Below are 19,916 nucleotides of genomic sequence, written 5' to 3' on the forward strand. Positions count from 1 at the left end.
GTGACCTGGCCCCTGGGCCTCCTGGGCTCTGCGTGGCCCCCTGCGCGGGGCCCAGTCCCTCCCGGGAGGACCATCCTAACTGCTCCAGGCTGCCCTCTCCCGCGAAGCGTGTGGTACTGCGCGGGCCTGCGGCAGGGACACGGGGGACCGCAGGGAAGCCTCCAGGGTGTCTGAGCCCCGTGCAGAACCCACCAACTCTGCGTTCCCCTTGGTTTTTCAGGACTACTCCCCAAATGGAAGCAGATAGAGCCCCATTTTCACATCCTCCAAAGTCCCAGTCAGAAGCCAGAGCCCACCAGCCTCGTCCAGGCAGGGATCCAGGGGAGCCCCGGAGAGGAGGGGACAGTTCTGGAAGCTGAGCCCCTCCAGAGCCGGGTCCATACAGGACCGCAGCAGCTTGTCCACGGTGGCCCACAGACCCTGTGCTGGGGCCTGGACAGCCCTCTTCAGGGCCATTGTCTGCTCTCCCCCAGGTTCTGGGGAGGCTCCCAGTCCCCCGACTGGGTTTGGCTCGTGGGGGCATGGCAGGAGATGAGGTGGGGAGGAGAAAGATAAGGGGCTACTCATCCCCCTGGCCCCCTGCAGGGTGGGCTCAAGGCTGCTTCCACCCCACCCCTTCCTCTCCCTCTCTGTCTCTGCCTCTCCCCCTCTCTCTTCCCTAGTCCAGGAACCATCTCCTGTCCCTGCCCCTCAGGCCGGGTAACCCCCCTGCCCCCTGTTCCTTGCTGGTTTGTGCTCACGTTCCCAGGTCTCCAGCAGCATGGGATGAACCGTCTTTGCCCCGCTGAGCAGCTCCCGTCCTCTCTGACCACCCTCCCATCACACAGCCCTGCTCTCCCTCAGGCACCCTTGCTCTAGACCAGTGGTCCCTAACTTAGCCTGGGGGTGGGGGGAGGGAACCAGCATCCCCACTTGATCCCAGTGGGTGAAGCTGAGATTGGGTTGCAGCCCGAAGCTGCTGGGCTGACTCCCTCCCTGGAACGTGTTCCCATCTGAGCCTCTGAACCTAACCTGACCCGTCCCTCTGCCCCCCCCCCCCGGCATCCCACAAAACCTATTTCTTCTTTTTCCAAACACCTGATAGCTTTTAAAATACTGCCCAACCACCTTTTCCTTTCTTGTGTCCTCTCCCCGCTGCTAGAATGTGAGTCCCAGGAGGGCAGAGATCTTGGTCTTGTCAGCTGTCCCTAGAGGTGCCTGGGGCCTAACCAGCCCCCGGGATGCAGTTGCTGGAGGATTTCAGCAGCAGGGCCTTTCCCTTTCCTGGCCCCATGACATGTGGGTTTTATGGTATTGGGTGACTTGCTTATTGTTCTCTCTCCTTGCTCTGGATAGAGACTTTGTGTGTCCTGCTTACTGTGTGTCCACGGTGCCTAGAATACCGCCCCACCCCAAACTCACAACACATTCGTTGACTGAACTCTGCACTTTGCACCCCCGTTTGCGGCTCATAAGGTGTACTCTGCTGCCCCCAGCTGGGCAGACATGGGAAAGGCGTCATCCCAGAGGAGGTGGACACATTCCGGGAAGGCAGGGGGTGGACCAAAAATTTGGTTTGGAAGATGATTGAGCCAAGGTCAGACCAGGTGGTTAAATATTTCCCTTTTGTCATTGTAACGCTGTTGAACTCAGACAAAGCCGACTACATCTTCTCATTCTTCCCGCCCTTCTACAGTCTACAGCCGGGCAACAGTCCTTCTGGATGTCATCCTGTTATCTCCACGAATATACTTATCTTGCAGGTCATGGGTCTCGATTTTGGGGTTTGATTACTCATGGTTGCTAGACTTTTTGTCCTGGTGGATGGTAGATGTGGCCAGAAAGTGACTGCTACCACAAGGTCAGGTTGCTGCTAAGGGCTGGGGCAGCCAGGCAAGGGCGTCCCAACAACGTCTTACTCTATCTTCTTCTAGTTCCTGGGACTGGGGAGAGGGGCGTGGGGGCCAGTCAGCCCCTGTTGCTGCTAAGGGCTGGGGCAGCCAGGCGAGGGCGTCCCAACAACAAGTCTTACTCTATCTTCTTCTAGTTCCTGGGACTGGGGAGAGGGGCGTGGGGGCCAGTCAGCCCCTGTCCCCTCATCAGGGTGTGCCTGGTGCAGAGCATCGTGTGTTCAATTGTCTTTGACTTCTTCAGGAGCAGGTTCCTCCCTCCAGATTGATCATTTCTCCTTTAGGCACAAATTTTAACATGATGGACCTCACACTCTCTGGCCCCGTAGCATTGTGGTGATTAAACTGGGGCACAATTGTTGGGCTTGCACCTATTGGCCCAAGACTCTCCCAGCGGCAAATCCCACAGCACATTCATTTTGTGAAGTCACATTCACACCTGACCTTTCTATGGCACAGACAGATCTCCTAACACTTCCTTTAAAAACATTCTGCCCCAGTGACGGAATGTGGTTCAGCCAATGCATCCCCACTTCTCAGTGAGAAAATATGGTCATTGTTCCTGGCTTACTTTTTTTTCCATATACTATTGTTACTCTGGTGACGTGAGGTATTTGTGTGTGTCTCCCACTACCTGGCAGTCCTTGATAGAAAAGACTGTTCTTGTTCATCCTTGGTATCTAGTGGTTTAGAAGAGCTCAATGAAAGTTTCTTTAATAAATGACCTTTGGTCTACTTTCCTCTGCTGTCCCCTCTCTTAAACCAGAAAGCAGCTGTTGGATTTTCTGAGTATTCCCATGAGCCCCAAGGGATGGCATGGAAGGCTGGGCCCCGAGGGTCAGTAAAATAAATCTTGTCATCCATTCCTGGCTCTAAAGGGTCTTCTGTCTCCTTGTTGAAGAGTCTCCCCTCTTTCTCCGGTGCCTCTGCCCTCGTGATGTCTTTGATACAAAGGATCCACGTCCCCCACCCCTCCTTGAGAGGAGATAAGTGTCCCCATGGGGCAGGGAGACTTGAGAACCAGGATGCTGGAGAACAGAAAGGAAGAACCCAGATACCAGGAGGAATACCCCAGACTGTCACCTCCACATTGAGAGGAAAGTCAGGGAATGACTCTGGGGCTCACCAAAGTTCTGTAGGGAAAAGGGAGGAGGGGAGGGACAGGGCGAGAGGAGAAGGGGAGGGCAGAGGAAGATGGGAGAAAGGGAGGGAAAAAAAAGAGAAGGGGAGACGTTTACAGGCAGAGAGGGGAGTCAGAGGCAGAGAGATGTAGAAAGGAAAAATGGAGGGAAGAGATGGAAAGATGGTGGTGGAGGGAAGTCACCAACTATAGAAAATGATCACCTCAAGGCTCAACAGCACACAGTGAAGTAAAAATCAATTCATCAAAAAGTTGGGCAAGCAAAGATCTGAAATCTTTAAAATTTTAGAGGGGTGTTTGAAAATTATTTTTGGAAAAATCAGAGAGGGAAGCAAACCATAAACTCTTGACTCTAGGAAACAAACTGAGGGTTGCTGGGGGGGGCGGGCGATGGGGTCACTGTGGGGGGGCATTAGGGAGGGCACGTGATGTAATGAGCACTGGGTGTTATATGCAACTGATGAATCACCGAACGCCACTCTGAAATTAATAATAATTAAAAAAAGAAAATTATTTTTGGCTTACAGAAGAACTTAAAACATTGCCAGTATGTGCTGTGGTGTTTTAATTCTGATTTTAAGTTGAAAAGCACACACTTCTCCAAATCTTTTTATTCTTCTGTAATGAAGTGTAAAAAGAACCCTGGAAAGTGGGATCTGACATTTCACTATACATTAAGATTTTCTATGTTAATGACAACAATTCCCACCTTCTGGTCTTTTAGGATACTACCACCAAAGCCAAAGTCACGGGTGGCCCCTTTGCTTTGTTGATGCCCCCACACATCTTAGCTCTCAATCATAAGCATTTTTCCTTGCATCTCCCACTTTGCTCACAAGGACCTACCTTCTGATGCTCACCCCAGTTTCATGCTTCCAATTCCAGAAGCTTCTGAAAAGGGGGAGGATGACAGGCAGTGGGGATGGCAGCAGCTGAGGTGGAGACCCTTTGATCCCACCTGCCCCTCCAACCCCCAACATGAACAAGATGGGAGGGGGAGATAGAGAAGGGCCCCCATGGGAACCCCCCTGACTGTCCCCAGGATCAGCAGCAGAGTTGAGAAGGCTCAGGTGTCCCCGGACCTGCCTGTGGCCCTTGGGGCCCCCTGGCCTGCCATCCCTCTTTACCTTTGGGAGAATCTGTAGGGTGGGTTCACCAGGCTTTGTCCAACTTCTGCTATTATTCATGATGCTTTTCATGAATTTCCTTCACCATATCCTCCCTCCCCCAGAAGAAACCACCAGAGAGAAGCAAATGCAATGTATCTGATTGTATTTCAAAGTTGCTGACTGTAGGCAAACTTTGCTGAAGAAATAAAAATCACATGAGATATTGGAATTAAATCACATATATATGTATGTATGTGTGTGTGTGTATGTATATGCCATACTTCATGTTTTAGAATTCAGAATTTAGCTCATGATATGCAAAATTTGTAAAAATTTATTGCAAGCGTGTCTTAGTGTGAAATCAAAATCTTGACAGAAGGGTAGGCTTTATCTTCACCAAAGGGATGGGGTGTAGTTGTGTGAGATCCCCTGAGGGCTACATAGGTGTGGTTCATGATAAGATTAAAGTTTTGCTCCTGAAGATTCTTCATGGAAAACTGTAAGGAAAAGCAAGATAACGGTGCAAAGAAATTTTCAAATAAAATCTCAATCTTTCCAGATTCCTTGACACGGAGTTTGCTGTTGCTGATGGCAGATATCCCTGAACTGGGAGGCAGTGGGAACCTCCATTTGAGGAAGAGGAAGAAGGAAGGCGAGCAGCTCGGAGCTGGGGGCATCCTCCGGAGAGAGGCCATTGTCTTCATACTTGGGTTCCTTCTTCATCACCAACAGCCTCTGCCCGGGAGCCAGGAGTCAGGGCTTGGCTTCATGGCTCTCTTCTGCTCCTCTCAAGCAGGGCCATCTTGCTCAAGCCCACAGCCTGGGGTTAAGGCCACCTCCTGCCCACAGAACGCCCTCTGGGACCTTCCGATGTCGTGAGCTGCCTCCGGTGGAAGACATTCAGCAACGGGCAGAGGGGTCCCTGCTTTCTCTGGAGTCCTGTCCCAGTGTTGGGCAGCTCTAGATGCTGGAAATCGCTCTCCCCACGGAGCTGAAGCCTGACTCCTGGTGTCATGCACCATATGGAAAAGGGGACTAGGGAGTCTGGAGACAAATGCCACGTTCCCTCCTGAGTCAGTGCTTCACCACCTAACTTAGTCACCCCGTTTTCCCAACTGCCCCTACCATCTTGTTTCTATGGGGATGCACTGTCCTCGACTCCAGGACCTCCTAACTGGTCGTCTCTTCTTGCAGGATGGTGGCCAGGCCTGGACTCATGGTTGGTCTGGCACAGGATCGAGTACAGCACTTGTCCCATTTTGGACACCGTACTTCTACTGGTAAGTACTGGTAAGTACTGGTAAGACACACTGTAAAGAGCCACAATAAGCTATGTATGGCATTATGTTGAAATGGATGAAAGTGACTCCAAAATGCCTCAATAAAACAATCCCAGAACTCCAGATCTTAAATTTACACTTAAAAAATGTATGCAACCATTCTGTTCTTTCTTATCTATTGAAATAACAGAAACCACATACCCTGCTTCCTTCTTTTGTTCATTCCTTCTACATTCTATTCACTGGGAGAAAGCTCTCGATTATGAAACAGTGCATTTTTATTTTTTTGATATCAATCTAACTAAAAAAAAAAAAGTGGGGCACCTGGGTGGCTCAGTCGTTAAGCATCTGCCTTCGGCTCAGGTCATGGTCCCAGGGTCCTGGGATCGAGCCCCGCATCAGGCTCCCTGCTCTGCGGGAAGCCTGCTTCTCCCTCTCCCACTCCCCCTGCTTATGTTTCCTCTCTCACTGTGTCTCTGTCAAATAAATAAAATCATAAAAAAAAAAAAAAGCAGCAGTTCACTCATTTCGCCCACATCCCGTCCCCTATCTCTGGCAACTACAAATCTGTTCTCTAGATCTATGAGCTTAATTTAGATATATATATATATTTTTTTTTTTTTTTTCTGGATTCCACATATAAGAGAGATCATACAGTATTTTTCTTTTTTAAAATTTATTTTTATTTATTATTTTTTATTTAAAGAGAAAGAGCAAGCAGGGGGAGTAGCAGTGGGAGAGGCAGAAGCAGGTCCCCCATCGAGCAGGAAGCCCAATGCGGGGCTCAATCCCAGGACCCCAGGATCACGACCTAAGCTGAAGGCAGACACTTAACCAACTGAGCCACCCACGCGCCCCCAGTATTTTTCTCTTATTTCACTTAGCATAATTCCCTCAAGGTCCATTCATGTTGTCACAAATGGCAGGATTTCATTCTTCTTTTTTTTTTTTAAAAAACGATTTTATTTATTTATTTGACAGAGACCTAGCGAGAGCAGGAACACAAGCAGGGGGAGTGGGAGAGGGAGAAGCAGCTTCCCGCGGAGCAGGGAGCCCGATGCGGGGCTCCATCCCAGGACCCTGGGATCATGACCTGAGCCGAAGGCAGATGCTTAATGACTGAGCCACCCAGGCGCCCAGGATTTCATTCTTCTTAAAGGCTATATAATATTTTATCTATTCATTCATCGATGGACACTTAGATTGCTTCCATGTCTTGGCTGTTGTAAATCAGGCTGCAGTGAACATGGGGCTGCACATACCTTTTCAAATTAGTGTTTTCATTTTCTTCGGATAAATACCCAGAAGTAGAATTGCTAGATCATACGGTAGTACAATTTTCTTTTAATCTCTACACCCAACATAGGACTTGAACTCATGACCCAGAGATCAAGAGCCGCATGCTCTACTGACGGAGCCAGCCAGGCACCCCTGGTAGTACTGGTTTTAATTTTTTGAGGAATAGATGCGTTTTAGAAAGACCACCAAGGCTAGGAAAAGAGCTAAGAGCTAAAATCTCATCTTCCCAGTGAATGATTTTTTCTACCACTACTTTTGTTGAAGTCGTGACCCTTTCTTATTGAATGAGGTGGGACGTTAGAAGTTAACTGGGGACAAGCAAACCCTCACACCAGTTGTCAGGCTGGAGAAAGAGGTCAGTACCCTATTTCCTTGGAGAAAATAGAACCAAGTATAAGCCACAGGGGGAATGGAAGGAATAAAAATTTTGTAACTGCCTGTTGGTATTTGTAAGAAACTTTCTTTCTGCTGGGTTATGACTGCTGGGAGAACTAGGACCACTTTTTAACTTGCTCACACATGGTGCCATGCTTTCCAGAAACACTCATGTATAGTTGGCTCTTGGGGCAAGTGTTTTCCAAAGACACTTACATATAATTGGCTGTATGACAGATTGGCACTTTTTGGTCAGATACAGTCTGGCTCCAGCCTTCTGAGGAGGCTGATTCTGTCCTTTCTGGAATATGCCAAAGCCATATCCGGTGTCTTTTCTGGAATATGCCATCCCTATGCCAAGGTGTCTCGTGCCTGCCAGGGTAAGTGGCCCAAATTTCAGAGGAGGCATGGGCTGCAAAGCCAACTATCACCTCCACCTCGTGGGTGGGTCTGCCCGCCTCCCTCACTGCCCGATGCTGAGGCCAGGTTCCTGAGCACAATGGCACTGCACGGCCATGCATGATGACCCGAGCCTCCCAGCCCCTGTCCTGGCATCTGTGATCTTCTCTGCAACAACCGTAGAGTTCATTTGATTCTGGTGGCTGGGCCTTGTCTGATGGAGCCAAGAAACCGGATGTCTTTGCCCAGAATGATCCAGACACCAAGGTTTTCCGATGTAACTCACCTGAGTTTTGAAATATGGCCTTAGTATTATAATGTTCCATTGACCACAGTCAGACCTTGTTCAAAACTGAAGCTTTGGGGGCAGCAGAAGTGTGGGGAGAAGAGACAACGTGAATGAAATAAAGAAACTGATCAGGAAGGCGGCAAATAGAAACAGAAGCTCACCCACATTCCCTTCTCTGAAGGCTTCTCTTACCTAATTCTGAATATCGCCGCAGTCCTGGGACTGGGACCTAAACCATATGAAGCTCAGGGCATCTGGTCTAAGAGAGCTTTTCTTTGGAGAAACTTCTAGGCTTTTGTTTTATTTCCCACAAGGATCAGGAAGCTCCTTATTCTGTTTTTAAGGCCCTGCAGCAAAGCGATCCCACAGGGGAGCGTGCGCCGCCGAGGCAGGCCCCAGGTAGGTCTCACCGGCCAGGGATGCACAGGTGCCCACCTGCCTCCCGGCCTTTGCGGGGGCTGTGCCAGCCCCCCCTCTGGTGACAGCACTTCCTTCCCCTGGCACCAGCAGGGACCAGCTACTAAAGCAGCCAATCCAGGGTCAAGCTGAGTCCTTCAAACCCACGGGGATGCTGGAGCCAGGTGGATTTTAACTGGAGCCATTCCCCAAGGCTCTCAGCCTCAGATCGGTGGGGCGAGGTCCCCCTAGTTGCAGGTTTTCCTAATAAGTACTCCATGTCACTTTTTCCTCCTTCTGGAAGGACAGAAACTCTTCCCAACCCTGCAGGGGCTCCACTAGAAGTTGCTGTCTGCTTCGAGCATTCATCTGAAAATAGGTGGCTACCACTTAAAACCTAGAGCACTGAAATGGTGTAAGTCCCCCCTCTAATTACTTGGTAACGCAGAGTCACCCACCCACCATCCCAACGGTGCCCCTCTGGGTGGATGTGGATGACAATGCCGACTAGAAGAAACAAGGAGGAATCCCGTTCGGCAGGCAGGTGGGGACTTTCTCCCGCACAGGCTCCTAGAATACAGCTATACTCACAGGGCCGGCTGTGCGCTTTCTCTCTGTCAAATAAATAAATAAAAAGTTTTTGGAAGATTTATTTATTTGAGAGGGAGAGAGAGAAAGAGCATGAGAGGGGTTGGAGAGGTAGAGGGAGAGGGAGAAGCAGACTCCCCGCTGAGCAGGAGCCCGATGTGGGGCTCGATCCCAGGACCCTGGGATCATGACTTGAGCCAAAGGCAGATGCTTCACTGACTAAGCCACCCAGTCGCCCCTAAATAAATAAAATCTTAAAAAAAAAAAAAAAAAACTTAACTGAATTTCTTTTTTAAACTGCTCAAGGGTATAGGATACTAAAAACAGTCCCAGATCATACACACTAGGTGATAGAATGAGAAGTCAAGTCTTAAAAGAGTAGCCCATACTTTTGTCCCTAACATTGGAAAGAAACCCACATGTTAACAAAGGATCAGCATCTAAATAGACTTTTATTTTTTCCTTTACTTATTTGGACAGAAAAGAAAATTCATCAGCTTTCATCAGAGTCTCCCCAAGTGTTGGAAACACATTAGACTCAGAAAGAGTGGACCTCGTAGAAAAGCGTCACAAATTAAAAATATATTTCTCCATGTGGTAAAAGTGCTTTCAATCCAATTAAAGGATACGGCGAAGGTGTTCTGAAACACAATTGAAAATGTGGCCTACAATCCGTGGCATCGAATTCAAACCACAGGGTGCGGGGGGTCCTCATGAACCTAGGATGCGGAAATGACACGGAGCTGGGGAGCATGCTGCCAGCGACACATGGAATCAACGGAGTATGAACAAGGAAGAAAGTCCCAAAGCCTGAGTAGAATAGATTTTGCATTTGTAAAAAATGGGGGGGCTACATAAATTGGGGTGCAGGGGGATCACGTAACTCTAGAAGTCACTGTTTCTCGTCTGTGGGGGATGGTCAGGCCAGTGGGCGAGCCCCCGGAGACACACGGACCGGGGTTCCCAAGGAGCCCCGGAGGCTGTGGGAAGTCAGCGGAGCCCTTGCTGCCGGCTGCCGGACGTGCAGCTCTCGGTCCCCGGGTGAGGGAGCCCCCGGCCCTGCGGGACATCACACCCGACGCAGCTGGGGGCCCCGGCCCATCGCAGGGCTCGGGTGTGCCGGCCACAGGGCCCCGAGGGCGGACAGGGGTGGACACCACCAGGTCACTGCACACGGGGCCGGGGCCGGGGTGGGGGAGCAAGCGTCCTTTTGTTGTTTGCTTCAGCAATGCTACACGTTTTCGAAACAAGGAATTCTGCCAACGGCAACGTCTGTGACAAAGCGTAAGGCCCCCCCCCCCCCCCCCCGGGATCCTCGATGGAGTGGAACCACGTCCGTTCCGGAAGCCAGCTGCCCCCTCCGGCCCCAATACAGTCACAGGTCCTGGAATGCCGCACTGTGCTCATGCAAGGAGTCACGGCTGGGGTGGGGGGGGAGGGGGTGGAAAAGAAGGGGGTATTTTCCTTTTACAGAAGATCTTAAGCAACAGTAAGAAAATAACCTGAAGATATATTTAAAAATAAAAAATAGCATCACACATCACTGCGGTTCTGTTGGCATTTCCCCTTCCCCCCCCCCCCCCCCCCCCCCGCCCCCCCCCCGAGAAATGAAATGAGTAGGGACGCCTCATTTATTAATCAGAACAGGCAACCGCTCCCCCCATTGCATCCCTGCATTTTCATGGCCCAGTTTGTGTTTCTTGTCCTAGGAGACCCGTTCTAAGCGGCTTGCACGAGGCAAGTGCCAGAGAACGCTCTGGTCTCCCGCACACGCCCGACCGCCTCAGTGCGACCCGCTCGCTTCCGGTCACCTGCAGACACGGCACGAGGGGGAACCAGGTCACACACGTCTTTACACCCTCACAGAGCAGGCCCTTCTAGCAGAACACGCTACGGCTCATCCTGTCCCCGGCGCCTCTGGTGGCGACAGCCTTCCCGGGTCCCCCGTGCCGAGGTGAGCTCCACGGGTGTCCCGAGGATGCGGCGCCCCGCCGGGCAAAGGCCACCAGCAGCGCCCGGGCCGCATGTAGAGTCTGGGTGCGGCGCCCGTCCCGGCACCGGGTGGGCGGCTTCTGGAGGGAGGACGTGCTCTTCTTTGAAGGGGAACCGGGAGAGCAGCCGTCGTCTGACCAGGCCCACCCCGGGCCCTGCGGAGGCCGGGGGCACCCCTCCGGGCCCACCCCCGTCCCCCCCGGGGGCGCCCAGGGCTCTGGCTGGGCAGGTCAGAATGGCAGGCTCTCTCCCTCCTCCGGCCTCCCGGACCTGGTCCTCACCTGAGCCCGGCCGCGGCCGCATCAGTGGGCTGGCGAGGCCTCCTCCAGGCCCAGCAGCTCCCGCACCAGTCTCTCGCCAAACTGCGCCCGGCTGTACCTCTTCACGTGGTAGGCGTCGGACATCTTGTAGAGGATGTAGGCGTTGTTGATGGCGATGCTGACGGCGAACCAGAACACCTGCTGCCAGGTCTTGTTCGGCTTATGAGAAATGAAATACCTACAAGGACAGAGGGTAAGAGAGGCTGACCCCAGGGTTCACGGGCGCCCGCGTCAGGGGGGGATGGTCCCAAAGGGCCTCATCACGGCCAGTGCTGCTACCGAGGAGCTGCGGGGGTGGGAGGCAGGCTGGGGGCCGGCTCCCGCGGAGGCCCTGTCTCACTGAACTTGACCTGGGACTAAGATGAAAACCATTCCTATCAGAGGACTGGGTGGGAGTGGGGTCGCTGGAGGAGATGCCGGAACGGGGAGCCAGGCCTTCCGTGGCGAGGCTCAGAAGCTCCAACCCGAGCTTTGCCCAGCGCCCTCCTCGGACGCCGTGTCCCAGGCACACTGAACTGCCTCCACGTCCCAAGGGCAAATTCACCCTCAGCTGCAGGCGTCTGCAATGTGTCCCCTCCTCCCGAGTGCACGTCTCTTTGCCACCCCCGCCTTCCCTTCAGGTCCAGGACGGATGTCACCTCAGGGAGGCCCCCCCAGGGCCAGCCCAACTTAGGACTCATCCCTGCACTGTGTCCTCCATCACATCTTTGTCTCTGCACCGGACTGAGGAGTGTTTGAGGGTCAGTATTCTCCCCACCAGCAGCCCAGACCGGTCCCGAACGTGTATTCTCACCACCAGCAGCCCAGAGCGGTCCTGAACGTGTCTATTAAATCAATGCGGATTTCTCTGTAGTAACCACATGGAATCTGCAGGTGCCGAGCGCACACCTGGTGTGCAATCAACATTTGCTCAAGGACTCCCAATGGAGTGGGGCTCCCTCCGAACCTAGGCTCAGTTTTCCAGGGAGAACTGGGTCCTCGGTTTTCTCTCTTTGCCATGAAGTCCAGCAGATTCCCCTCCAAGTGGGCTGAGTAAACGCCCACCTGTCTTTGGGGTTACTCCAACTTTGTTCTAGGTTGTGAGGCTCGACCCTGGCAATTAATAGTCACACTCAGGTTCACCAGCAATCGCTTCTTGAGTTCCTGTTATGGCGCTGGGGGTGTGCACCTGCTCCGGGCATCCAGAGTGTAAAGAATTATGTAACCTGCGCTGGAAACCAGGGCTCAGTGTGATGGGCCACAGCTGTGAGGGACGGGTGGAGGGCAGTCCGGCCGGGGGACGGAGGGTGCAGGCTAGACCCGAGTGAGTGGAAGGAAGGGCACCTCGGGGCAAGGGTGGCAGGGGAGGAGGCAGGGCGCCCGGACGGGAGGGGGCTGCACGGGCGAGCCCAGAAGGCCAGGACGGGGGCTCAGGATTTTGTCTCCCAGGGGCTTGTTCCGTTCATTCTGAAGCTGGGGGGCTCCTGAGCACATAGCAACCTCTATTCCGCGCCCGCGAGACCGCAGGAGCCCTCCCGTGGCTATGAGCCGCCTGTTCACTCACTTGCTGTACTTGTCATCGTACTTGCAGATGTAGCTAAGGTGGGCAGCAAACGCCTCCACGGCCAAGGGGCAGGGGATCTCCCCACTCTTCCTCTTGATGATCACTCCTGCGGAGGAGAGAGAAGCTCACACCCCCTCCCGAACCGTCTCCTGCACACGCCCGCTGACGAAGGTCCTAGCTCCACCCTGCCTGGCCGTGCTGCCATGCAACTGGGACCCGAGGGGGAAGGGGGGAGGGCGAGGGGGAGAAGATGGACACCAGTCCCTAAAAGCTTCCGAGGACTTGAGGAGAACATAAAGTTAGGTGAGTGCGCAGGGGTGCTGCGGGCACGCGGGGTGATGGCGGGCCCAAAGGTGGCTTTAAGTGACACCGGGGAGGGCGCCGCACCTGGCAGGGCCTTCAGAGAGCAAAGGGGAGATGCAGGACTCACTCTCCCCACCTCCTCCCTCCGCACACGAAGGCTGCCGAGGTCAGGGAGCGCTCGAGTCCTTCCTGCCTCCTCTGCCTGCCTCCATCACTGCAGAAGGGCGGAGTTACAGACCCAGAAGAACAAGGAGCCCCCCACCCAACAAGCCCCAGGTTCCCCCTTCCATGCATCCCAGAACTTCTGGGGGGCCCTGTGGACTAAGGGAGGGAAAATGCCTTTTGCATCCTGCCGCTCCTGAAACTCTGCCCCCCACCCCAACCCCAGGCCTTCAAATGCCTTTGCTCTACTAAATGCAAATGGGAAGGTGTCCAGGGGTACTGCCCACTGATCGGGGTGTGAGGAGCAGAAAGAGATCAGTTAGCCCTCCTCACCCTGCTGCCCAAACCCCTGCGGGACCACCTGGTTTCCAAGACCCGCCCCACAGGCCCACAGCTGCCCTCCAGACATGACGCGGAAGACGTGGAAGAACGCTTTTGTCCGAGGAGCCGTGTGCGCTCGGGTTTGGCTGGGATTTGCTACCATCTCCTCTGACCAGCCTCCCCCCACAGCATCATGTGATTATGAGAACAGCACTGTTTTTTGGAGTGTGTTTTTCAAAAGGGATCAGTCTAAAGGAGTGCGAAGTTTTCATGCTACTTGAATGGATACGGTGGAAGTACAAGAGGGGTGTCCCCTGCAGGCATAAGGGGCTTCACCTAGCGTGTCTCCTGCCTGCTCACCAAGGGACCTGCAGGAGACAGGAGTGTAGGGATCCGTTTGCACAGACTGAGCCCTGAGCTGGGATCTTTGTTTCTTTTGGTCCCTGTCCCCCAGCCATGCCCCCAGATACTGGTTTTTCACACTGAGAAGTCCCCGGAGAACTTGAGGTTGGCAGGGCCCCACCCCTAGAGATGTGGTCTCGGGAGGCCTGGAGTGGGGCCCAGGCAATGCATTTCCTAAAGCTCTTGGAGGGTCAGAAGGCCTTGAGGCCCAGGCTGGGGGCTTCCTCCTCTCCAGAGGGTTCTGGGACTCTGCATGGAGATGCTCTATTGTCTGGTGATCCAGCCACACAGGCGGGGTGGGCATGTCCTGCAGCCTCCAAGGAGGGCTGTCCCTGAGCATGCCTGTTCCTGGTCCCTTACCTCAGCCATCCCACCCCAGCCCAAGACCGATCAGGGAAGCATCCTAGTCTCACACATGAGCCCAGGCCTGGGCAGGTTTCCCAGCTCCGTTTTCATTTGTCCGAAATTACAGCTTCCTCTGAGTCTAAAGAGGCTCGGGCCCCATGAGGGCCCCACGGAGTGCACATGGATATGGGCGCATCAGATCATCCCTATACAGGAACAGAGTCCCCTCCATTCTTCCCCAGATGTGGAGGGTGACTCGCTCTGAGTCACCCAGCTTTCCAGGGAGTCGGGCTCACGCGCCAAGGGGCTCGGGGTCGACCTCGTCCCTGGAGCTCCCACAGCCTGCAGCTCCGGCCTCCTGGGTGACTGCCGGGGCCATAGTTCCTTGAATGCCACAGGGAACCTGCTGCAGCCCTTCATTCCCTCCTCATCCTCCTCATAGTTGTCAACTTACGAGGCTTTCTGCTGGAAATCTCAGCAGAGTGGCTTCAAACCCCAGGTCTGTGCTCATCTGCCTGAGCATTTCCCCCGTTTTATAAATCACCCTCGTCCCTGGTGATATTTTGGATTTTGAGATACTATTCCAGCTAGAAAGGTCCCGTAACATCCTTTTCTGAGGACCAACAAGCTTGGACGTGGGACAGGTTGACAAGAGGCTGATACTTACTGGTGTTGCTGACGTCACCTGTACGTGGCCCAAAGGTGCCCTGGGCGAACCTGCGCATTCGCAGCTGTGTGGAATCTCCGTGCACACACGAGATACCTCTGCGGCACCATGAGATCGAGCAGACCGGGTGGGAGAAACACGTGTGCTCACGCGCAGTGGCAGCCCCGTCCACCGCCTCCCAAGGCTATTTGTGGCGTGGCTGACGTTTGTTCTGCCACTCCGTGAGGCTGAATGAGTCAAGCCCTGACTCAGTCCTACACCCGCGTTGTGTGTGTGCATCGGTCTCATGGAGCCTGAACCCCAGGTGGGCCAGGACTCTGGTAGGGAGAGGACAGATCCAAAACGGATTTCAGAAGGAAAGCAGAAGGGTTGGGTTCTCCATACGGATATCCCTGGAAATGTGACTTTTAAGAAGCCTGTGCACATGCTCACGCTCTCTGAAAGAAGGGACGTTTTTCCTTAGAATCCAGAAGAAATAATAAACCGATTCCTAAAATGTTCCTAACCAGTTATATATTTACTAAAATTGGAAATTCTACTCAACTTTTAGAAGAGCGTGTATATATATATATATGATCATAGCAGGAGAGAGTCTAAAGCTGAAAGGCAGTCTTTACAGTATTTGAGACTTCAACTTCTGGGTGATATTTTTAAAAAGTAGAAAAAGAGTTTTTCTATAAATGGTTCAGGCACAGAGGCAGGCCTGCTTGGTCAGCCAACCCTTGCCACTTAATTAAAAAAAAAAAGAAAGAGTAAAAACCCAACTGATGCCAGAGGGTTACTGTAAAGAGCACAAAATCACACTATATGACAAGCAGGTGATCTTACACTCATTCAGCCTTGGCACAAAGCAGGGACTTTCAAAGCTCTTGTAAGAACAAAGAACGTGACCAACAGATCTGCCCGTGCAGAAGGAAAAACAATTTTAGGTTAAAAAATACTAATCATAAAACAAATCCAGAAAAACACTTGCCTATTATACACATAAAATTTGCTTTCAACAAGACAAGCATCTCAAAGGACAAACCGAAGAGAACACGAAGAAATCACTGAAAATTGGCCAACAAATTCACAAAGAGATGCTCAACCTCCCCAGTAGTCATGCAATTTAGATTTAAAATTCTGTAGCATTTTCACCCCCCAGATTGACAAATTTAGGGGAAAAATGTGTTGGTAAACGCAGGAGGAGTATGGGTCCTCTCATAGCCCGTCACAGTGTTAAGAACGGTCTTTCGACAACATGTCATCAAAAGCCTTCAAAATGTTCAGACCCTCTGGGCCAGCTACTCTACTCTCAGATTTATTTTGAGGAAATGATCAAAGATGTTCCCAAATGTATGGAAATATTCACTACATTATTGATATAAAAAATGGATCATTAATGAGGGTGCAGAAAAATTATGACATTTTAAAAAATGAAAGTACATTGAAAGGAAAAATATCTCCCTTCATTAAAAAAAAAAAAACAGACAAAACCAAACACTCTAAGATGTGGACTAGTGAAAGGAATCCCCCATGGGGAGGAGAGGGGGTCCAGCCTGGGCTCTCCACACCACCTCCCTGCCTCCGGGTGCTCCCGCTCCCAAGCAGGCCTGGTTCATGGGTGTCTGGGCCACCCACCCTGGGGGTGCTGCCAGAGGGGCTGAGGCATACTTTCTGGGAATTTTAAGGGAGTCTAAGATTTGGGAATTTGTGATTTTTTTTTTTTTAATTTTATTTATTTATTTGAGAGAGCATGAGAGAGAGAGAGAGCATGAGCCGGGGTAAGGGGCAGAGGGGAGGGGAGAAGGAGGCTCCCCGCTGAGCAGGGAGCCCAACGTCAGGTTCGATTCCAGGACCCTGGGATCCTGACCTGAGCCCAAGGCAGATGCTTCACCGACTGAGTCACCCAGGCGCCCAGGATTTTGTGATTTAGAGTACTTTAGAAATGGAAACTACAACTGAAGGAAACACAAACGCTAAATTTTGGCATATTTAAAGATCAAGCCTACCAATTTTTTCTTCTTCCCCATCAATATCCTCTTTGCTGGTTCCCTTGGTGACGGATTTAAGGCTCTCAAACCTTGAGATTGGGGTTTTAAGGTTTTGTCATCTTAAATCGTATTGCATAATTTATAATTTGTTATGCACAATTTGGCGGGAGGCAGCTCCTACAACCTCTTCCCGAACTTTCTCCCTGTGAATGCTCTTGCCCAATCAGGAGAGTACAGAAGTCCAATTCAAAGTCCCACCTTTGGCTTACAAGGTCAATTCCAAACATTTCCTCTAAGGGCCCTTCACACAGCCCTGGAGGTTTCTATAGCTCTCTACACCTAAGTCCCATAGGCTTGCGTCCCTGGATTCTAATCTCCACTGAAACGTAATGTGACTCAGGTGTGTGTGCAGGGGGTGAGGGATGGAATAAATGAACAGCAGACGTTAATTAAGCACCCCCCCCCCACAAACGTACACATCACAGAGATACACCACACACACACACCCACATACATGCCCCCACACTCCTCCCCCACAACTGAGCCCCCTACAGAGTTCCTTCAGAAGACGAAAGATGTCTTAATATAAAGGAATACAGGGGATTTTCAAATACACTATGTAAATGCAAATATTTCTGTAAAGTGCCCCGCTGTCATTTCCATTTCCCTTTTCAGCAGTTTACAAGTGTTTCAGCTGTAGCTACTTTAACTATAGAATCCTTGCTAAGTAAATCCCTTTGTTATGAATGGATTCTAAACCCCCAGGAAGATTAATGACAGAATCACCTGAACGCCCCAGAACACCAGTGGGTAACCTCTAAGGATGACGCCAAAGCGATAAAACAGTGGATATTTTCCCCTCCCATCAGAACAGATTCTTCAAAGACTCCTAGATGATCAAGTGATTGGGGAAATGCCGTTCGAACACGGCCACTCACTGCGGCCACGCACAAGCCGGGGGACCCACAAAGCCCGCTGCCGTGGCTTCTCTCCCAGCTGACAAGCCACGCTGAGCTTGCGGCCCGCGGGCCCCGGTAGCTCCTGCCCACCTCCCACCCCCGTCGGATGTGGCGTGGTGAGTGCTGGGGAACGGGGGCTACCCAACACCAGAGCTGCAGAGTCCCCCCGGGGCCCCACCTTGCTGCACCGGCGAGTAGGCATTGGTCAGGAAGCGGAAGTGCCCTTTGTTGTACCAGCAGATCAGAGACATGTTCCCCTTCATCTTGATGCGGTGCTGGCCCCGGGCTGGGGGGGTGGCCGGGCTCGTCAGCATAGACAGGGGCAGGCCGGTGCAGTCACTCTTCCTGGAGCTGAGCAGGCCGCAGCAGTAAATGTCTGCGGGGAGAGGGACACAAATCCGTGTCCACACGGTCACGGACAGCCCACGCACACCGGCGCGGAGGACGGGACTGCCCCGTTCTGAGGCTGACGCTTGGGAGACAGGCCCCCTAGAAGTCCCCGTAGAGGAGACTGCTACAGTTCGGGGACTTTTATCCCGAAGGTGCTATCTCTCCCAGGACTTCTGTAAGTACCTTTAAGATGACACACGAGACCATCACATGAGCAGTGAATCGGCAGTACCAACGGGAGTCTCGTCGTTACAGCGCTCACAGCGCTGAGCATGTGCACCCCTCATCCCATCTGCTTCTATAAACTTCTGGAAACTTCTGCACCCAGGTTATCCTACCCACATTACAGAAGAAGAACTACAGCTCCAAGAGGCCCCCAGGCTTCCAGCTAGGAGGGCAAGGCGGGGGTTAAGCACAGGTCTGTCTGCTGTCCAAGCCTGACCACAGTTATGACCCCCTAACACTCTGGCCAAGACTGGACCAGCCACGGGCCCCGCCCTGTGCTTGCGTGCACAGTACCCAGAGGCAGCGTGCAGGACGGAGCCCCCGTCCCCTTGGAGGTAAGTTAAATGCAGAGGAAAGAATCACCAAGCAATATGTGCCAGGCCAGCGTCCTGCCTCTGAACGTAAAGCCTCTCGAGGGAGGGGCGACAGTGTGGCCTTTAATGCACAGAAGCTTCCATGGGGGCAGGCGGGATTGTGAGCACAGGCCAGTGTGAACAAGGAGACCTCACTAAACTCCGCCCCGGGCTCGAGGCCTTTCCTGGCCCTCCCCATGCACAGGCCTGCCCCACTGAGCGGGCCACGGGGAGCCTGCTTCTCCCTGCAGCCAGCTCCAGTCTGGATGCCTGCAGGGGGCGTGAAGCGGCCCTTTTGACTGAAGTCACTGGGGACGGTCTCATCCCCAGGGTCTTCAGTGAAAGACTGAAGTCCGCCGAAGACTGACACCCTATCGTCAGTAACCTGAAACGTTCTGTAACCCGTGTGCATGCTTCCCTCATCCCTGCATCTGCACCCCAAGGCAGTTCCAGGTACCCCCGGGCTTCATGGCCACGCACCCACCCCGGGACTGGACCAGGCGGGCAGGGATGGCAGCCCAGGTTCTCACCACCCCCTCATTCTTCCCATGTGGCTGGTAACACACATGAGGGCCAATTTTCTCCACCTTGACTTCCACGGCCACTCTTCACATAGTCTGACCTCTCCACCCTGAGTTCTCCCCACCGGTAAACCCCGAGCCCTGTCGGGGACTGGACCTCGCAGAGGAGTAAGACCCAGCAGGGTCAGCAGAGCACCAAGTCCAGCGGCTGCTTCATCCTTGCCGTGGCGGAGGTCAGGGTCAGAAGGTGCTGGCTCCCTGTGACTCGAGAGGATTTTAAGGCCAGATGTCTGCTCCGTTGCTAAGCAATAGGTCTGCAGTTCCAGGGGCTGCCACAGCAGAGCAGAGGCTTTCTCCCGAGTGGACTAGATATAAATCCCCCAAAAATGTGGGACAAAGCAAAGGATAAGCAGTCTGCTCTCGGGCTCCCTTGACTCAGTCCAGAGCTTTTTCTCCAGCCCCATTTCTGCCAGAGCCGCGAAGCCTTCCCAATCTTTCAACCGATGAACAAAGCATCTCAGCACCAGGGATACTAAGAATTTTCTGAGGCCCACTGCACTGGAGCCTGTATTAATCTACATAATTCTCTGTGATGTCCTTGTCAGCCTGAGGGCCCACATCATAGGTGGGGGCTGAGTCCAGACTTCCGGGCCTTCGCAGGAGTGGCATCTAGGC

At 52.8% G+C, this 19,916-nt stretch overlaps 1 protein-coding gene across 2 annotated transcripts in view; it reads right to left on the reverse strand.

The window, feature by feature from the left end:
- Positions 1–9,198: 9,198 nt before the first annotated feature.
- The window catches only part of PGBD5 (piggyBac transposable element derived 5), a 97,993-nt gene continuing 87,275 nt past the window's right edge, over positions 9,199–19,916 (reverse strand). The window contains exons 5-8 of one of the 2 annotated variants that reach the window (XM_032430451.1): positions 17,931–18,128; positions 12,621–12,726; positions 11,039–11,255; positions 9,199–10,186 (exon numbers count right to left, since the gene is read on the reverse strand). In XM_032430451.1, the coding sequence (XP_032286342.1) occupies positions 11,060–11,255; positions 12,621–12,726; positions 17,931–18,128 (500 nt within the window). In that variant the 3' untranslated portion in view covers positions 9,199–10,186; positions 11,039–11,059. Of the gene's footprint in view, positions 10,187–10,363; positions 10,838–11,038; positions 11,256–12,620; positions 12,727–17,930; positions 18,129–19,916 lie in introns of those variants that run through there. The other variant, XM_032430450.1, reaches the window with a different exon arrangement.

This window comes from Phoca vitulina, unplaced genomic scaffold, assembly GCF_004348235.1.
Source record: "Phoca vitulina isolate PV1807 unplaced genomic scaffold, GSC_HSeal_1.0 scaffold43, whole genome shotgun sequence".
Classification (NCBI taxonomy): Eukaryota; Metazoa; Chordata; class Mammalia; order Carnivora; family Phocidae; genus Phoca; species Phoca vitulina.